This window comes from Arctopsyche grandis, chromosome 11, assembly GCF_051622035.1.
Source record: "Arctopsyche grandis isolate Sample6627 chromosome 11, ASM5162203v2, whole genome shotgun sequence".
NCBI classification, from domain to species: Eukaryota; Metazoa; Arthropoda; class Insecta; order Trichoptera; family Hydropsychidae; genus Arctopsyche; species Arctopsyche grandis.
The window spans coordinates 26806767-26823479 of record NC_135365.1 but is presented as its reverse complement, the minus strand read 5'-3'; the positions used below and the strand labels follow the sequence as shown (position 1 = coordinate 26823479).

Here is a 16713-nt window from a genome sequence, read left to right as displayed (position 1 = left end):
ATAAACCGGAAAACGACAATGTTTGCAACCCTTTGAATTAACTGTAATTAACACCAATAAAGCGGAACATGGAACCAAAACGGTCGTTAAGCTGACTATTCAGTTTAGTATTATGTTTCGTAGCTATTATTAGAATCGGGGATAATCAAATGCATTATAAAAATATCGAGGTCAAATTGAATTCACCAGCTGTGTTTAGACGTAGAACTACGTACGCCATAGCTTAGGAATTCGATAGACTTTACGTTAGTCCCGAATATTATAGGGATTTAATATAAAAATTTATTTCTTTTTAATCTATGAATTATTACTATTATTATTATGATTTTTATTTTTCTCTCTTATTTTCTTATGACTTTGTTTATTCTTTTATTTGTTTTTTTTTTTTACTTTATCTTCAATTTTATGTATTATTTTCTTATAGAGGCCATTATGGCGCATTTGGTTCTTCCTGTAATGCCACAATGGTCCAAAATAATATTTAAATAAATACTATACTCACTTTATATCCAATGTGAAACTAAGAATAGGATTTGAGGACTTTGTTTATTCTTTTATTTGTTTTTTTTTTACTTTATCTTCAATTTTATGTATTATTTTCTTATAGAGGCCATTATGGCGCATTTGGTTCTTCCTGTAATGCCACAATGGTCCAAAATAATATTTAAATAAATACTATCCTCACTTTATATTCAATGTGAAACTAAGAATAGGATTTGAGGACTTTGTTTATTCTTTTATTTGTTTTTTTTTTTACTTTATCATCAATTTTATGTATTATTTTCTTATAGAGGCCATTATGGCGCATTTGGTTCTTCCTGTAATGCCACAATGATCCAAACTAATGTTTATACTATACTCACTTTATATTCAATGTGAAACTAAGAATAGGATTTGAGGATTTCATTTATTATTTTATTTGATTTTTTTCATCTTATCATCAATTTTATGTATTATTTTCTTATAGAGGCCATTATGGCGCATTTGGTTCTTCCTGTAATGCCACAATGATCCAAACTAATGTTTATACTATACTCACTTTATATTCAATATGAAACTAAGAATAGGATTTGAGGATTTCATTTATTATTTTATTTGATTTTTTTCATCTTATCTTCAATTTTATGTATTATTTTCTTATAGAGGCCATTATGGCGCATTTGGTTCTTCCTGTAATGTCACAATGGTCCAAACTAATGTTTAAATAAATACTATACTCACTTTATATTCAATGTGAAACTAAGAATAGGATTTGAGGACTTTGTTTATTCTTTTATTTGTTTTTTTTTTACTTTATCATCAATTTTATGTATTATTTTCTTATAGAGGCCATTATGGCGCATTTGGTTCTTCCTGTAATGCCACAATGATCCAAACTAATGTTTATACTATACTCACTTTATATTCAATGTGAAACTAAGAATAGGATTTGAGGACTTTGTTTATTCTTTTATTTGTTTTTTTTTTTACTTTATCATCAATTTTATGTATTATTTTCTAATAGAGGCCATTATGGCGCATTTGGTTCTTCCTGTAATGACACAATGGTCAAAACTAATGTTTAAATTAATTCTATCCTCACTTTATATTCAATGTGAAACTAAGAATAGGATTTGAGGACTTTGTTTATTCTTTTATTTGTTTTTTTTTTTACTTTATCTTCAATTTTATGTATTATTTTCTTATAGAGGCCATTATGGCGCATTTGGTTCTTCCTGTAATGCCACAATGGTCCAAAATAATATTTAAATAAATACTATACTCACTTTATATCCAATGTGAAACTAAGAATAGGATTTGAGGACTTTGTTTATTCTTTTATTTGTTTTTTTTTTTACTTTATCTTCAATTTTATGTATTATTTTCTTATAGAGGCCATTATGGCGCATTTGGTTCTTCCGGTAATGCCACAATGGTCCAAAATAATGTTTAAATAAATACTATACTCACTTTATATTCAATGTGAAACTAAGAATAGGATTTGAGGATTTCATTTATTCTTTTATTTGATTTTTTTCACCTTATCTTCAATTTTATGTATTATTTTTCTTTTGTCTTTTTTCGTTTCCTATTTTTTTATCATGTTTTTCTACTTCAGCTTTTTTCTTTTTGTTATGTTATTGTATTTTATTTTTGTGTTCCTCTCTTTTTCAAATGTAGGCCATTGTGGCGCATTATGTTCTTCCTGTAATGCCACAATGGTCCAAAACTATAAATGAATAAATAAATGAATACATAAATGAATAAATAAATGACCGCATAAGTTTGAGGCTATAGACTGACCGTAAGTCACCAAACCAATTTAAATTATTAATACAAACGTACTTATTGCTCTATTGGTATATTTACATTGCGAGAAATATTCATAAAAGCTGCTACCGTTTATATGTATCCTCAAAAATAGACAAATTTGTACATGTTTATTTATAGTATAATATTATAATATTAAAATATTTGAAGCAGACTATACGTTTGATAAAACAGCATCGTTTGATGATACTGTATGCGAACTAATGTCCGAATTTTCCGGTAGGTTTTCCGGGCTCTGGAGTATCCGGCGGAAGTCGCCAGACTGGCATACCACAGGGACTCTGTCATCAACCAAAGGGAGCAGTTCATCTACACGATCACCAACAACTCGGACATAATAAACTTGGGTACCATTTTGAAACAACAACTGGAGCTGTACGAAGAGGTATGTACATATGTATTTACGCACGTAGTCTGTGTGTGTTTGTTTTAGGCGCTTGTCCCTCGGGGAGGTTTTTCCGCGGCGTTGGGGAAAACTCTATGTGAAACTTTAATATCCAGAGGCTAACGACGTATGTTACGAAAGAAAGCTCGCGTCAGACCCGTCTCTGAAGACGTGACGTGGGTTTTATAGGTGATAAAATTTATCTGCGGCTATTTTCCGTGGAAAATTTGTTAAAAATCACGAATTCATTTGGTTTTGATGGTGGAAGATTGGGTTTTTGCTGCGGATGAAACGGACTGGAAAATTCGCAATCGCTTTAATTTAATCGGGATTTCATTAGTATCGAAGTGTTACATACATATGTCCCAATAAAGACGCAGACGCACAGAATTGTACGGCACGGCATGCCTAGGTGTACTCCAGCTATGAATGGGCGTGTCTAATTTCATTGTTGATTCGTACAATCTTATTATTTTGACAAGTTTTTCTTACATTTATTAAAATCAATCACTGTCAAACCTATGACAATACAAAGAAAATACATCTGAAAAAACACTCCAGGGGATGATTTTTGGCCTGAATAGATCAGGAGTGCTAGCGTTTTTTTTTATATAAGGGAAATACGTACTTTTTCAATAGAAAATATAACTTTTAGAGGGAGTTTCTATGGTATTCGTTTAATATGGAGCATTTTTTTAATTCAGTGAGTAAAATTGTATCAGAAAAGTTAAATCATTAATAAACTACAACATTTGCATAAAAATCTCAATGATTTTTTTGTTATTTTAATATATAAATCAACCATATTAATATAACTTGATAAATAAAGTTGAATGAATGTTATTTCAGCCTTATTTTAAAATAAGCAAATCAAATATTCAAAGTATACATTTCTTAATTCGCATACAAAAACAGATGTATGTACATACAAGATATATTTATATGATAATTAAAAATAGTTAGCATTGATTTTCTTAAATTTGAAATAACCAGAAATATGCATATTTTATAAATTTTTAATTATGTATTAATTTATAATTCACACTATCCATTTTCAACCCCAATTTTTGATACTATAGATAAATAAATCATATACTGAAAGTGTCTGCTTCAGAAAGGACATAAACGTTAAGAATAATTCTATAAATTAAGCTTAGTGATAATTTATTAGAAGCGTCATGGAAAATATTAAGCTATTATTTAATGCTATTAAGTAATATTTTATATATATAAAATACAATTTTTATAGGATAACGAGAGATAATAGCGCTACGCGAGATTATTAAATTCATTATACATATATTTGAAATATATAATCTTTTGAAAAACCCTATTAAATATGATTTGACATCATTAAAAGTTCACAAATTCTCGATCAGATGTTTATTTATCGTTCTAGTTCAAACCGACTAAGGACACTGTTCCATATACTGTCTACAATCAAAGTCGTTAATACAAAAACAACAAATTAAATTATTAGCGTCATGCTCGACCCACTTATCGTTTTAAATACATATAATATAACACAATATGTATGTACAATACAACGTAAATATTTCGACGATGAATAACTATTATTCAGTGGATGTTCCGGTCTGGTACAATTTCAATGTCCATCTTGTTTAGTCTGTTTACAAAGAAAACACACTTTGCGGACGAGTTTGTTTGCCAGTCGAACAAATAAATATTCGAGTGTGCCAGAAAGCTGAAAACCGGCTCGTTCGTCGTAAATTAATTCGCCATACTAACACCACATTTTATCGGCGACTTTTTCAATTTTTTCCCCTCGTTGTTTGGACAAGTGCAGTGGTCAATGTCGCACTCCTTGTGTGCTGTTTGTGTGATGTTTCGTTTGAATGAGCTGTTCGTTGATTTGTTTCATCGCTCTGTAGACAATTTTGGTAAGGTTTCGATCCCATAAATTACGAGATAGTATTATATTTTGTAGTATTTCTCTTCGTATATTATATGTGTGTAAACACGTCAGTACAAGTGAAATTATAGACTTCAATGTTAATTTTATTATTCGATCATGTGTAGTATCTATTTGTTTATTATCTAGCATTAATCTTCCCAAGTTATAATTAGTTAAGTTACTATATTTCCGCGCGAAGGAAATACTCTCTAATGATTGAGAAAGTGCAGAAAGCATTTTTTCGTTTCCTATATAATGAAGCGGTCTCCGTGACGAGCCAGAATTTTAAATTACAGAAAACGCAAATATCGGAAGGCAAAGATCGAAAATCGAAAGATCTTAAGTCGAAAGATAAAAAAAAGGGTGCATGGAAAACGGTACATACTCACGTATATACTCACTTAATTTGCGCGAGCAGGATACAACAGGAACAAGAGGAACAGGCTTTTCCTCCCGTATTCTGCGCGCGCACATTAATACGGGAGGAAAAGCCTGTTCCTCTTGTTCCTGTTGTATCCTGCTCGCGCAAATTAAGTGAGTATATACGTGAGTATGTACCGTTTTCCATGCACCCTTTTTTTTATCTTTCGACTTAAGATCTTTCGATTTTCGATCTTTGCCTTCCGATATTTGCGTTTTCTGTAATTTAACATTCTGGCTCGTCACGTAGGCCCATAATGAAGAGTATGGGTAATACTCATATCTCTACCCCATTCCTATTCTTTTTGGCATGCTTGGGTTCTTTTAACTTCGATTTGTGTATCACTTTTGATCCTCAACTTACCTTTCATAGCCACATAAAGAGTAGCTGACGTTTCCTTTTTTTGTTTTCTAAATTTCTAGAAAAAATAAAACTAAAATATGACACTTTCTATATACATAGGTATAATGTATGCATTTAAAAAAATAAAAATCTAATTTTTTTAAGAACTTGACGATTTTCATATTCGGAGAAAAATTTATATACATATTATAATTCATTATCATCCTCATTTTAAAATATCAAGGCTTTGAACAAATACTCGGCGTTGCCCAAGTTATGTTGCCCACGTACCAAAAATGACATTTTGTTTATTGTATCATTAATATATTTAAATTGGGCGACGCCGGGTGCTTTCGCAGTGCATTATTTATATGTATATGTATGGCATTAAAAATAAAAACAAGATATGATCCAATTTAAAGTCGTAACATTAAAATGTAAACTAAATTTATTGACCAAACTTATGTTCAACTTCGTTATTTATTCGCTCGAAACATTGTTGTCAAAAGTTTAAGTTAATTTTAACTCAAGGTTAATTCAAACTTTTTAATGGCAAGTTTTATGACAAAAGCTTCCAAAGAAATATAAATAAAGTTGCAAACGTGTCATTAAAATTCCGTCTAGTTTTTTGACCTTTTTATATGAAATTATTATGAAAATGTCGATCAAATTGTAATTGCTTGTTTTTCGTTGCAATAATACGTAAAATCGACGCTTCGCTACTTTTACAACTTATTCTAGGAATTCATACAATATTAACGCATCGATATAACGTCAAAAGCAAACAGTATAACATTATCTCATTATTTATGATGATCACCGTCGGTATATAACTTGTATCGCTTTTTTTACGACACCTTTGGTCATAAATATCAATAACGTGAAAAAAAAGACGAATTCGCACACATCCACCTGTACGCTGTTAAATTAATGGAAGTGTATAATATTTTTCAATTACATACAAACGAAGAGTGTAAACATCATTTTAGTTTGTTATTTTGCATACATATGCATATGTATGTATAATATATGCGAACACATCGCCGAAAATATTCAGTGGGCGTAAAAAATAGCACTCAAAAACCACACAATAGAATGTAACAGTATATTATATTACGACACGTTTTCACTGTCTTGTGTTTATTTTTTTTTTTCAGCGGTTATGAAATAGCCACTGTGAATATAACTGATGATCCAACGGTTAGTGTGGAAGTTTTTTTTTAAATAAAACACATATTTCATGAGTTGTTTATTGTGTCTGAAAGTTTGACCTATGCTAATTATACTTGGATTCGATTTTGATATTTAATTGCTTTTTATTATTACTAAATTATGTTCACAATACATCTTATATCTATTTTAATAGCTATTGATCTACTGATCATTTTCTATTTTACAATTTTAATTTAATTTTGGTAGTAATCATAGTATTATATTATTATAATGTTAATGTACAGTATAATAGGAAAAATAACTCAAAAACCTATTTACAATCCTAATAAATTTGCTCATAATACATCTAATACATAATATTAATTAAAGACTCTTTAATGTCGATGACCTAAAGCAGATTGTGTTTAGTTAATCTGTGTTTATACTTGAAGGGTATAGACATTTTGTTGTAATCACCGAGACTCTTCATACATTCGCTAGTATGTTTATATACTTGGAATAAAATATCATATACAAAGAATAGTTTATGGTTATTATGCGATCATTGAACTTGCAATAAAGCGATCCTTTGATGAATGATTACTATAAAACTATCAATAAAGTTCAATGATCGCATTTGGGTGAAGTTGTGATGATTGTCTGTTTATGAACGATATTGTGTTTCGGGTATATTTGCTGAAAATCTATCTTTCAATATAAAGATATCTGATATTTGTGTGTGAATTGTTGTTGGATCTCTTCATATAAGTATGTTTCGTCTTAAGGAAAACCGCAAGTAGTTTTCCGATGTTATCGAACTTACATATTATTCTGTACGGTAGGACTTGTTATTTATTTTATAAATACGCACAATTTCTATTGTGAAAAATCGCACTGGGCCGGTGGAAATTGGTTCAATTCCGTTCTATGATTTATGCTATCTCTTCCTATGATCGTATTCCATTTTTTTCATGATTGATATGAAGGCTCAATAGGGCGATTTTTTACGTGGAATAGGATTGAGGGATTTATTGCGTGTATAACGCGAATAATATATCGTAGAATTCACAAGTGTAATATTATTTTAATTATGGCTATATTTCAGGTGTAGTTTTTGTGGGAAAGTGTCGTTAAATTGCTTAATTAAATTTCATTGGGTTTTATAATAATATGTAATACATTTGTAATTAATTTTTTATTCCCTTTTATAACTTTTAATCCATATAAATAATATATATGTAGATAATCATATATATAATAGCGCTATTCTGTGTGTCTGCGATAATGCTCGCCGTACTATAATAGTCGTTTCGATTCAACAAATACTTGTACGTCAAAACTAAACCACTGCCAAAACGTATAGCTATATACAAATACAATAACAAAAGAAAAAACTTCTATATATACTATTGGTTACCAATGTTTCCTGTTACCAGAGAATTTACCGCCATCTATTGAAAATTTATGTAATTATTTAATTAATTAATATATTACATATACTGAGCGAAGCCGGGTAGAACAACTAGTATAATATAATATAATATATGTATATAATATATAACGTATATGTACGTCACAGCTAAACCACTGCCAAAATTTATGCGAATATATACAAATATAATCACAAAAGAAAAAAAATTCTATATATATATATGTATATGTATATATATATATATATATATATATATATATATATATATATATATATATATATATATATATATATATATATATATATATATATACTATTTGCAACCAATGTTTCCGATAGTAAAAATAGATTAATTAACATTTCTATTTGTGTTTTATATTGTTTATATGTAAATAGGTAGGTAGGTAGTTTTTAACATTTTTTTCATATTCAAAAATTAAATATAAATATATTTCAAAGGTATTTGAAAAATATTCGATCGCAGGCGGATCGAATCGACACATTTCTTTTAATTTATTTTTATTTAATAACTTAATATGCCAACACCCATGCGATGATATGTCATTAGGTACAACACTAGTTAAATATAATATCAATAAAAATAAAATAGATCAATATTATGAAATAAAAACGTTCAGATTGCATAAGTTGTAATTGACATTAGATAAATTATGTACCATTTTATGTAATTTGTAAAAATCTATAATTGGGCTCTGATGTTATTTTATTTTGTTACATTTATTCTTTATTTTTATGCATTTCTACATTTGTTGTCTGTTGATTTTTTCAAAACACATTTATTTATAAATAAATAAATGTGTTTCGTTCAGTTTTGCCACTTTTACTAGCTTTAGATATGGAATAACATCGTGAAAATTTAATTTGAACGTACCGATACACTAAAGATCTGTTTTTCTCGTACTTACTACATACATATGTACTTAATGTAATAATATAGGTATAATGAAGCTTTTTTATTACTTTAATTCAATTTTTACACTTTCAGGTGGTCGAACAAGCGGCTCACAGTGGGATTCTAATATCAGCTGAAAAGGGTTTTCCACCTGCGGAAGAAAAATGGAGTACGCTTCAGGCTGTGTTTTTCTCGTCGACAGTTCTCACTACTATAGGTATGCAAAAAATATAAAGAAAACCTCGTTATAATGTACATACATACATATGTACGATTAAAAAGTTTCCGAATACGTACAAAATGTTTTATCATTCATGCCAAGCAGAGTCGGATTTAAGTCGCTTGAATTATGTACCTTGGTTTTTTTATTACATTATGCAAATGAAGTTATTTGAATGAATCATTCTGTGAAATAGGAATTTCAGCAAAGACCATTAACTAAGATAATAAAGTTTGCTCGAATTTCTTTTTTATTGTCACTGCTACGGTTCGTTGAATTGAAATTATCGCCATATATGTAATTGCGCCATTCAAAATGTGACTTTATCTGTATTTAAATTCTACTTATAATATGCTTTGGTTTAATATGAGATTAGCAAAGACTTTGAGTATTAGATTTGAATGATTTTATGTAATTTCTCATCACTTTCATGTATTATAATAGAAAGTTAGTCAAATTTGATGCTAGTATTTTGAAAATCAACACAAATTGATGTTTTGGTTTGATATTTGTAATACAAAAGCAAATGATAAATAAACAATGAAAGGCCATTCGAACGAGCCACGTTTATTGTGTAATAGGAAACGGTCGAATAAGTAACCGTTACATATAATATGTACATATGTACGTATATATGTATGTATGATCCGTTGATAGAAATAATAATATGACGCAGCATGAAAAGCCGGGCCGGGAAAGCTGTCAAATGAAAATTAATACGCCGGAAATTGCTGGAAGTGGTAAAATTAAATACACGTACCGAATTCCGATATTGTGAGGCTATTTATTTCCTGGGGAAAACGCAGCCAATGATAAATTTGATAAATCATAAAATGATAAATTCAAATGAATCCCAATCGTCGTGTTTTAATTGCAAATAATGGTATGTTACTGTTAAAGTTCTGGTTATATGTATGTAGTGTGGAATGTGATTGGTAGTGTTTGCACAGTTTTCCGGCGAAAGAAAATGGCAATTTTTCTTGTGTGTCGTCACCCCATTCTGTATTTGATTTAACTTGTTTTTTGGCGAAACTTTTGTATGAATTCGGCCTGTGCTCTATGTTTATATTTTTTATTATATTATGGTCGAAAGAATCGCTTTATTTTTATTCGTCTCTGATTCTATAAATAGGATATTTTCCAAACGTGAATAATTTTTCATAAGATTTTATTATTGTTGAAATGAGAAACTGGAATTGTTTTATTTATATATCGAATCATTTAAGCTCTCTTCTTCTTATGACATATGTATGTATTATATATGTTACAGTGAAATTATATTTCAAGTGAAAATATATTCTCACTGACGTTTCAATGTTAATATATAATTAATATATAACATAACCAGTTACAATTTCAGGGTTGGTTTTATTAATTTAAGATTATTTTGTTAGGGTCGGTATTATTTAAGGGTTAGGATAGGTTAGGTAAAGTAAAATTTGGCCCTATTCATTTAAGATTGGGTTTTTAGGGTTAAATTTATAGAGTTAAACGTTGTAAATTCATTGTTTGATACATTTTCACTGCTTGAACTGGTGAAAATATATTTTCACTTGAAATATGCTTTCACTGTAACATATATATTAAATATTACATATAATTTTTGTTATTTTATTATTTTAAAGAACAAAATGAAAATACTGCAAAATGTAAAAGGGATAATATTTTTTGCACGGCTGTAAAATAAATTACACGAAATATGTCAAAACGACATTTAATGTCAAATTAACATCTCTAAAATAGCTCGCACGACCCAATCGGGGTCCGCCCGGAAAATCAAACGTCAAATGGGTTGTCAGTATCAAAAATAAAATTTGATAGTGAACTTATTATAAAAACTAAACATTAAATGTATTTTTTAAATGTAAATGGCAATATTACATTAAAATATATGGAAATTAGTAAATTATATATTAAAAAAAAAATATAAAATGTAATTAATAGTCAATTTTTAACAACGATTTTGACATTGTGGGCGATGCATTTAACAGTTTGATGAAACTACTGAATTGTAATCAATGTTTATTTTTTATAATAAATTCACTATCAAATTTTATTTTTGTAACTGGCAACCCATTTGACATTTGATTTGCCGGGCGGACCCCGATTTGATCGTGCGAGCTTTTTTAGAGAGGGGCACTCTTTTTATTTGCAGGGAGAAATGTTTTAGAGATGGTCATTTGCATATTATGTCGGGATAAATACCTAATTTGTCTGGAAATAGGGCTATTTTGCTGAGCCGATAAATGGTACCCTTCGTAAAATAACATTGCGTTTTAATAAACATTGGAAAAATTCCAACAAAAATGGTCGATATTGATTTTAATGCCATCCAAAAACTAGTCAACAACTCAAGAATGGGTTTCAAACCCTTTTATTATATTAGCTAAGTAACCTAGGACAATAAATACGTTTCGTTCGGGCGAAGAAAACAAATTAAAAGTAGATTTTCCCGGATATGATCATTACTTAATATTTAATGCCTTAATTATATGTACAAACAGCTACAAAATTTATGACTCGGTGTTTTCTGAAGCTAACTTCATATCATTCTCAACATTCAATCGGTATTCCATATTCAAAATACCGAATGATGGGTATTTTACAGCTGAAATTCCTTGTCACAAGATTAAAATTGCTCAATAGACACTTCTTTCGGTCTATCATTTGGTTCACTTTCAGGTTCAAATCTATTTTTTGATTTGATATAAATGCTTTTTATTATTACTAAATTATGTTCACAATACATCTTATATCTATTTTAATAGCTACTGATCTACTGATCATTTTCTATTTTACAATTTAATTTAATTTTGTTAGTAATCATAGTATTATATTATTCTAATGTTAATGTACAGCATAATAGGAAAAATAACTCAAAAACCTATTTACAATCCTTATAAATGCTTATAATACATTTAATACATAATATTAATTAAAGACTCACTAAAGTCGATGACCTAAAGCAGATTGTTTTTAGGTAATCTGTGTTTATACCTAAAGGGTATATAAATTTTGTTGTAATCACCGAGACTCTTCACAAGTGTGTTAATATGGTTATTAGTGATTCTGTCATAGAATCTACTGGTTAGTTTGTTAGTAATGTCTGTAACAAACGGAATATTATTTACGGCATGCATTTTCTTCAAGTTAGTATATATGGGTGTATTATATATTATTTTTAGGGATTTATTATGTATTATTTGGAGCTTGGAAATTTTAGTATTCGAGGCGTTATTCCATGCAGGTAAAGCCTAGGTTAATAATGGTAATATGAGTGCGCGATATAATTTTATTTTATTTTGAGTTGATACAGAACTATGGCGATTAAATATTGGATATATTGAGGATATACCCAGCATCGCCCTGCATTTCGCTGCCTCAATGTGAGGTGTCCATCTCATTCTTTTATCGAACGTTTCTCCTAAATATTTTATTACTGACTGATTCAAATCTATGATGAAATCGAGAGCTTTTTGTGGACCTATTGTATAATTTATATTTTTAAATTTTTTATTCTCAGGTTACGGAAATATTGTTCCAATAACATTTTGGGGCAGAACCTTTTGCATACTGTTTGCCCTGATTGGAATTCCGCTCACGCTAACTGTCATAGCCGATTGGGGTAAACTGTTTGCCACTGCTGTCTCAATAATGGCGAAGCACATGCCAGATATACCATGTAAGCAATTTTTAACGATGTTACAACTATATAAGTACTATGTATGTATGTATGTACGTATCTAGTGGTTAAATTGATTTTTTTTTTAGTTTTTTGTGGAACTTCGTCCAATCGAAACAATTCGGGAAGACGATGGCTTTATGCTCTGGCGGCTGTGGGTTTTTTGTTCCTGTATTTGGCAGCCGGAGCCGGGCTATTTGTCCTGTGGGAGGAAGACTGGACCTTCGGTGACGGATTTTATTTCTGCTTCGTCACTATGACCACTATAGGCTTCGGCGATCTCGTACCTAGTGAGTAAATTATTTATTTTTATACGTATTTTTTATTTTGAAACGTATTTTATTTTTTGTACATACAATATTATGTTCACAATACATACACAGATTACATAAACTCATTTTGCTTTAGGTCATCGACTTTAGAAAGTTTTTAATTAATATTGTGTATTAAATGTATTATGAGCATTTATAAGAATTTTAAATAGGTTTTTGAGCTCTTTTTCCTCTTATGCTGTACATTAACATTAGAATAATATAATACTATGATTACTAACAAAATTAAATTGGAATTGTAAAATAGAAAATGATCAGTAGATCAGTAGCTATTAAAATATATATAAGATGTATTGTGAACATAATTTTGCAATAATAAAAAGCATTTAAAAATCAAAATTAAATCGAAATATGTACATCTAAGTCAACTCTTATAGCTATTGATCCAGTGATCATTTTCTATTTTACACATAATTTTTCATGTTAATATTTGTAATATTATCTTACATCAATATAAAAACCTATTTAAAATACTTGTAAATGATCACAATACATTTTATATAATCTAATATACCTACATATAATTTCGAAAGAGACTTTTTATGTAAGTAAATATTGTTGGTTGGATAATGGTTGGGAACTTCGAAAACATGTCAAAATTTCCATGAAGACATGGGGACGGGGGACGGGGGGCACCTTTGGTATTCGTTTTCATGTCCTAGAAAAAATAAAAATAAATAGTACGAAATTTTTTTTAAAAACTAGCCTCTTCTATATTTTGTTTATAAAATTAAGACAATATATAAAAAATAAATTTTTATAAAAAACTAATGCTCTAAAATATAAAAAATAATTATAAAATAAAATAAAAAGGCAATTTAAACAATAATTCAATAACAAATGTACGACAATATAAACTATAAATATGTATATAAAATGTGTGGGATTTCATGATTAGGATTTCAATCAAAAAGATTTCAATGATTGAGATTTCATTCAAAATTACGATCCCGGTTTAAACTAATGTAATTAAATATATTACTAAGAGGCTTGGGCCGCGTAAGTACGTATGTAATGATATACATTTCTAAACCAACCCTTTAAAAGCTATCCATTTTGATCTTGAATATCATTTTAACCAGCAGCATAGCTCGGTGGTTAAGCTTCTGTCTAACACCGAGAGGCGCCGGGTTCGATCCCATGAGCTGATCTCGATTGAAAAGATTATATCTTTAGTGCTGCTGGTCAGACCTGGATATTTGTGACTCCAGGTCGATCATTTCCTATCAGAGTATGCCAATTTTTTCTGATTTCATTTATGAAACGGTTCCCGATTAAAAATTGGCTAAAATCTTTCCTACCTACTGTGTCACCACTATTTGAGTATGATTAATGTACAATAAAAATATATGTACAATTCATAGATGTCTCGTTAATTTGCGAGTATTCAGTGTCTCGTAATTCGGCGACTTGTATAATAAAAATGCTGTATTGTTTATAATTGGCCAGGAAGGCGGATTGTGGTTTACCTGTAAGGCCTTCCTGGTATAAAATGTAATAACAAATAAATTAAGTTTCTAACTTATTACTCTACATAGTAATTTCCATTCACAACACAAAGACGCTTCCTATGATCTGAAATGTAATCTATGAGCATATTTTATATTTAAAAGACTTTATAAGAATTTTTATACACAGCGATTAAAGCCTGATAATTTTTTTTTATTTGCTTTATAAAATTTTCCTACAATGTTTCAAAAATTAGTATATACTACACCATAAATAACATAAAATTAGATAAAGCGATTCACGTCCTCATACACGAGTGAATAACGCGAGTTCCTCGAGCACAACGTATATTTGATTTGGGGAGTAATATTTCGCTAATGTGACGTTTCTAAGTTAGGAAAAATACACTCACGATACGTTACGGACCGTAGCGAAACGTGCTCGGATAATGTTATGAGATCGGGCAAATTTATACATGTTCGTCGATAAAAAAATGTTTATTCGAGAGATATGGTGGAAAACCGCGCGTCCGATTGATTCGTCATACTTGTGTGAAATTTCCCAATGTGCATACATAGTACATATATATGTATGTATGTGTGTATAATGTAATGTGAAATAGTTAGTGTCGTTTTTGCATCGGTTCAATATCGCGTAAAAACGAGGCCAATGGCATCCTACGTCAATGGGGTGTTTTTCCGGAAAATGTATGGGAATTCGTAGAGGCTGGCCACTTTTGGCGGGCCACTCCAAACCAATTCGGCGTATAAACTTTGTGGTTTTTATGTTTATGCCTAATCTTTATGACGGAGCTATAACGGGTCGAAATCGGCCGTATAGAGGTCCAGTGCGAAAGCTCGGTCATTGGTTTGTCATCTTTTTGCTTTTTGTTTTATTTCCTATGCAATTTTTATTTTTATTTTTACATATACACATACTAGGAAGGCCTTACAGGTAACCCCAATGCGCCTTCCTGGCCAATTACAAACAATGCAGCATTTTTATTATACAAGTCGCTGAATTACGCTGAGACACTGAAAAACTCGCAAATTAACGAGACATCTATGCATTGTACATTAATCATACTCAAATAGTGGTGACATAGTAGGTAGGAAGGATTTTAGGCAATTTTAACCGGGAACCGTTTCAACAATGAAATCAGAAAAATTGGCAAATTCTGATAGGAAAAGATCGACCTGGAGGCACAAATATCCAAGTCTGTCCAGCAGCACTACAGATCTATTCAGAAAAATTCTTTTCAATCGAGGTCAGCTTATGGGATCGAACCCGGCGCCTCTCGGAGTTAAGCAGTAGCTTAACAACCGAGCTATGCTGCTGGCAATGTGTATAGATTTCTCCCGAATAATTTGTCTGTTGCATCATATTATCTCCCCAAACTATTGGTTTTATCACCGACTTTCAAGAAATCAAAATATTATTAAATATTAAACCAAACTTATGACAGCTTACAATATTAAACAATGAGCTTTAAAAATTCTTTTCGATCGAGGTCAGCTCATGGAATCGAACCCGGCGCCTCTCGGTGTTGAGCAGTAGCTTAACGACCGAGCTATGCTGCTGGCAATGTATTGCATGAAGGTTTTTAGGCGTTCAAATTGGAATTATTATTAAGTTTGGAATATTTTTCAATTCAAAATTGAAATTGTGAATGTTAAAACGTGTTGTTGAATGAATGTTAATGTTGGGAGATTTATCGGCACACCATTCTCTGGTATGGTCTCTGTTTAGTATAAGTAATTGTCTTAGTGACATTGCGACAGCTTCCATGGGAAACGTATTGTTGCGTAGGGGTGGGTTCAAGATCCAAATGAAAGGCTAAAGTCGCTTCACAGCATTTATTAAATGATTTGGTAGGTCAAACCATAGCTTCCCACATCTATTTATGTATCTATTGTCTAGGCACGCAAAGGTCTACCGCAGTGAGTCTATTGTTCTGTGAGAACTCCAGCGTATCCTTTGTTTGGGCACTTACTGAGTTCCGTTAGCCTAATCCGGGGTCTCTAATGTTCACCCAAGAATGCACTTAGACAGTGGATACTCTCTCTTATGTTCCCACGTTAGTTTAGGGAGATAATATGATGCAACAGACAAATTATACGAGACAAATCTATACATAACATATGTAACGTCATTGTCACA

General features: G+C 30.3%; 1 protein-coding gene across 2 annotated transcripts in view; it reads left to right on the top strand.

The window, feature by feature from the left end:
* The window catches only part of LOC143918852 (TWiK family of potassium channels protein 7), a 79472-nt gene that overhangs the window by 16768 nt on the left and 45991 nt on the right, over positions 1–16713 (top strand). For both annotated transcript variants that reach the window (XM_077440927.1, XM_077440926.1), the window contains exons 2-5: positions 2534–2695; positions 8964–9087; positions 12614–12772; positions 12862–13062. In XM_077440927.1, coding sequence (XP_077297053.1) covers positions 2534–2695; positions 8964–9087; positions 12614–12772; positions 12862–13062 — 646 coding nt within the window. The remainder of the gene's footprint in view (positions 1–2533; positions 2696–8963; positions 9088–12613; positions 12773–12861; positions 13063–16713) is intronic.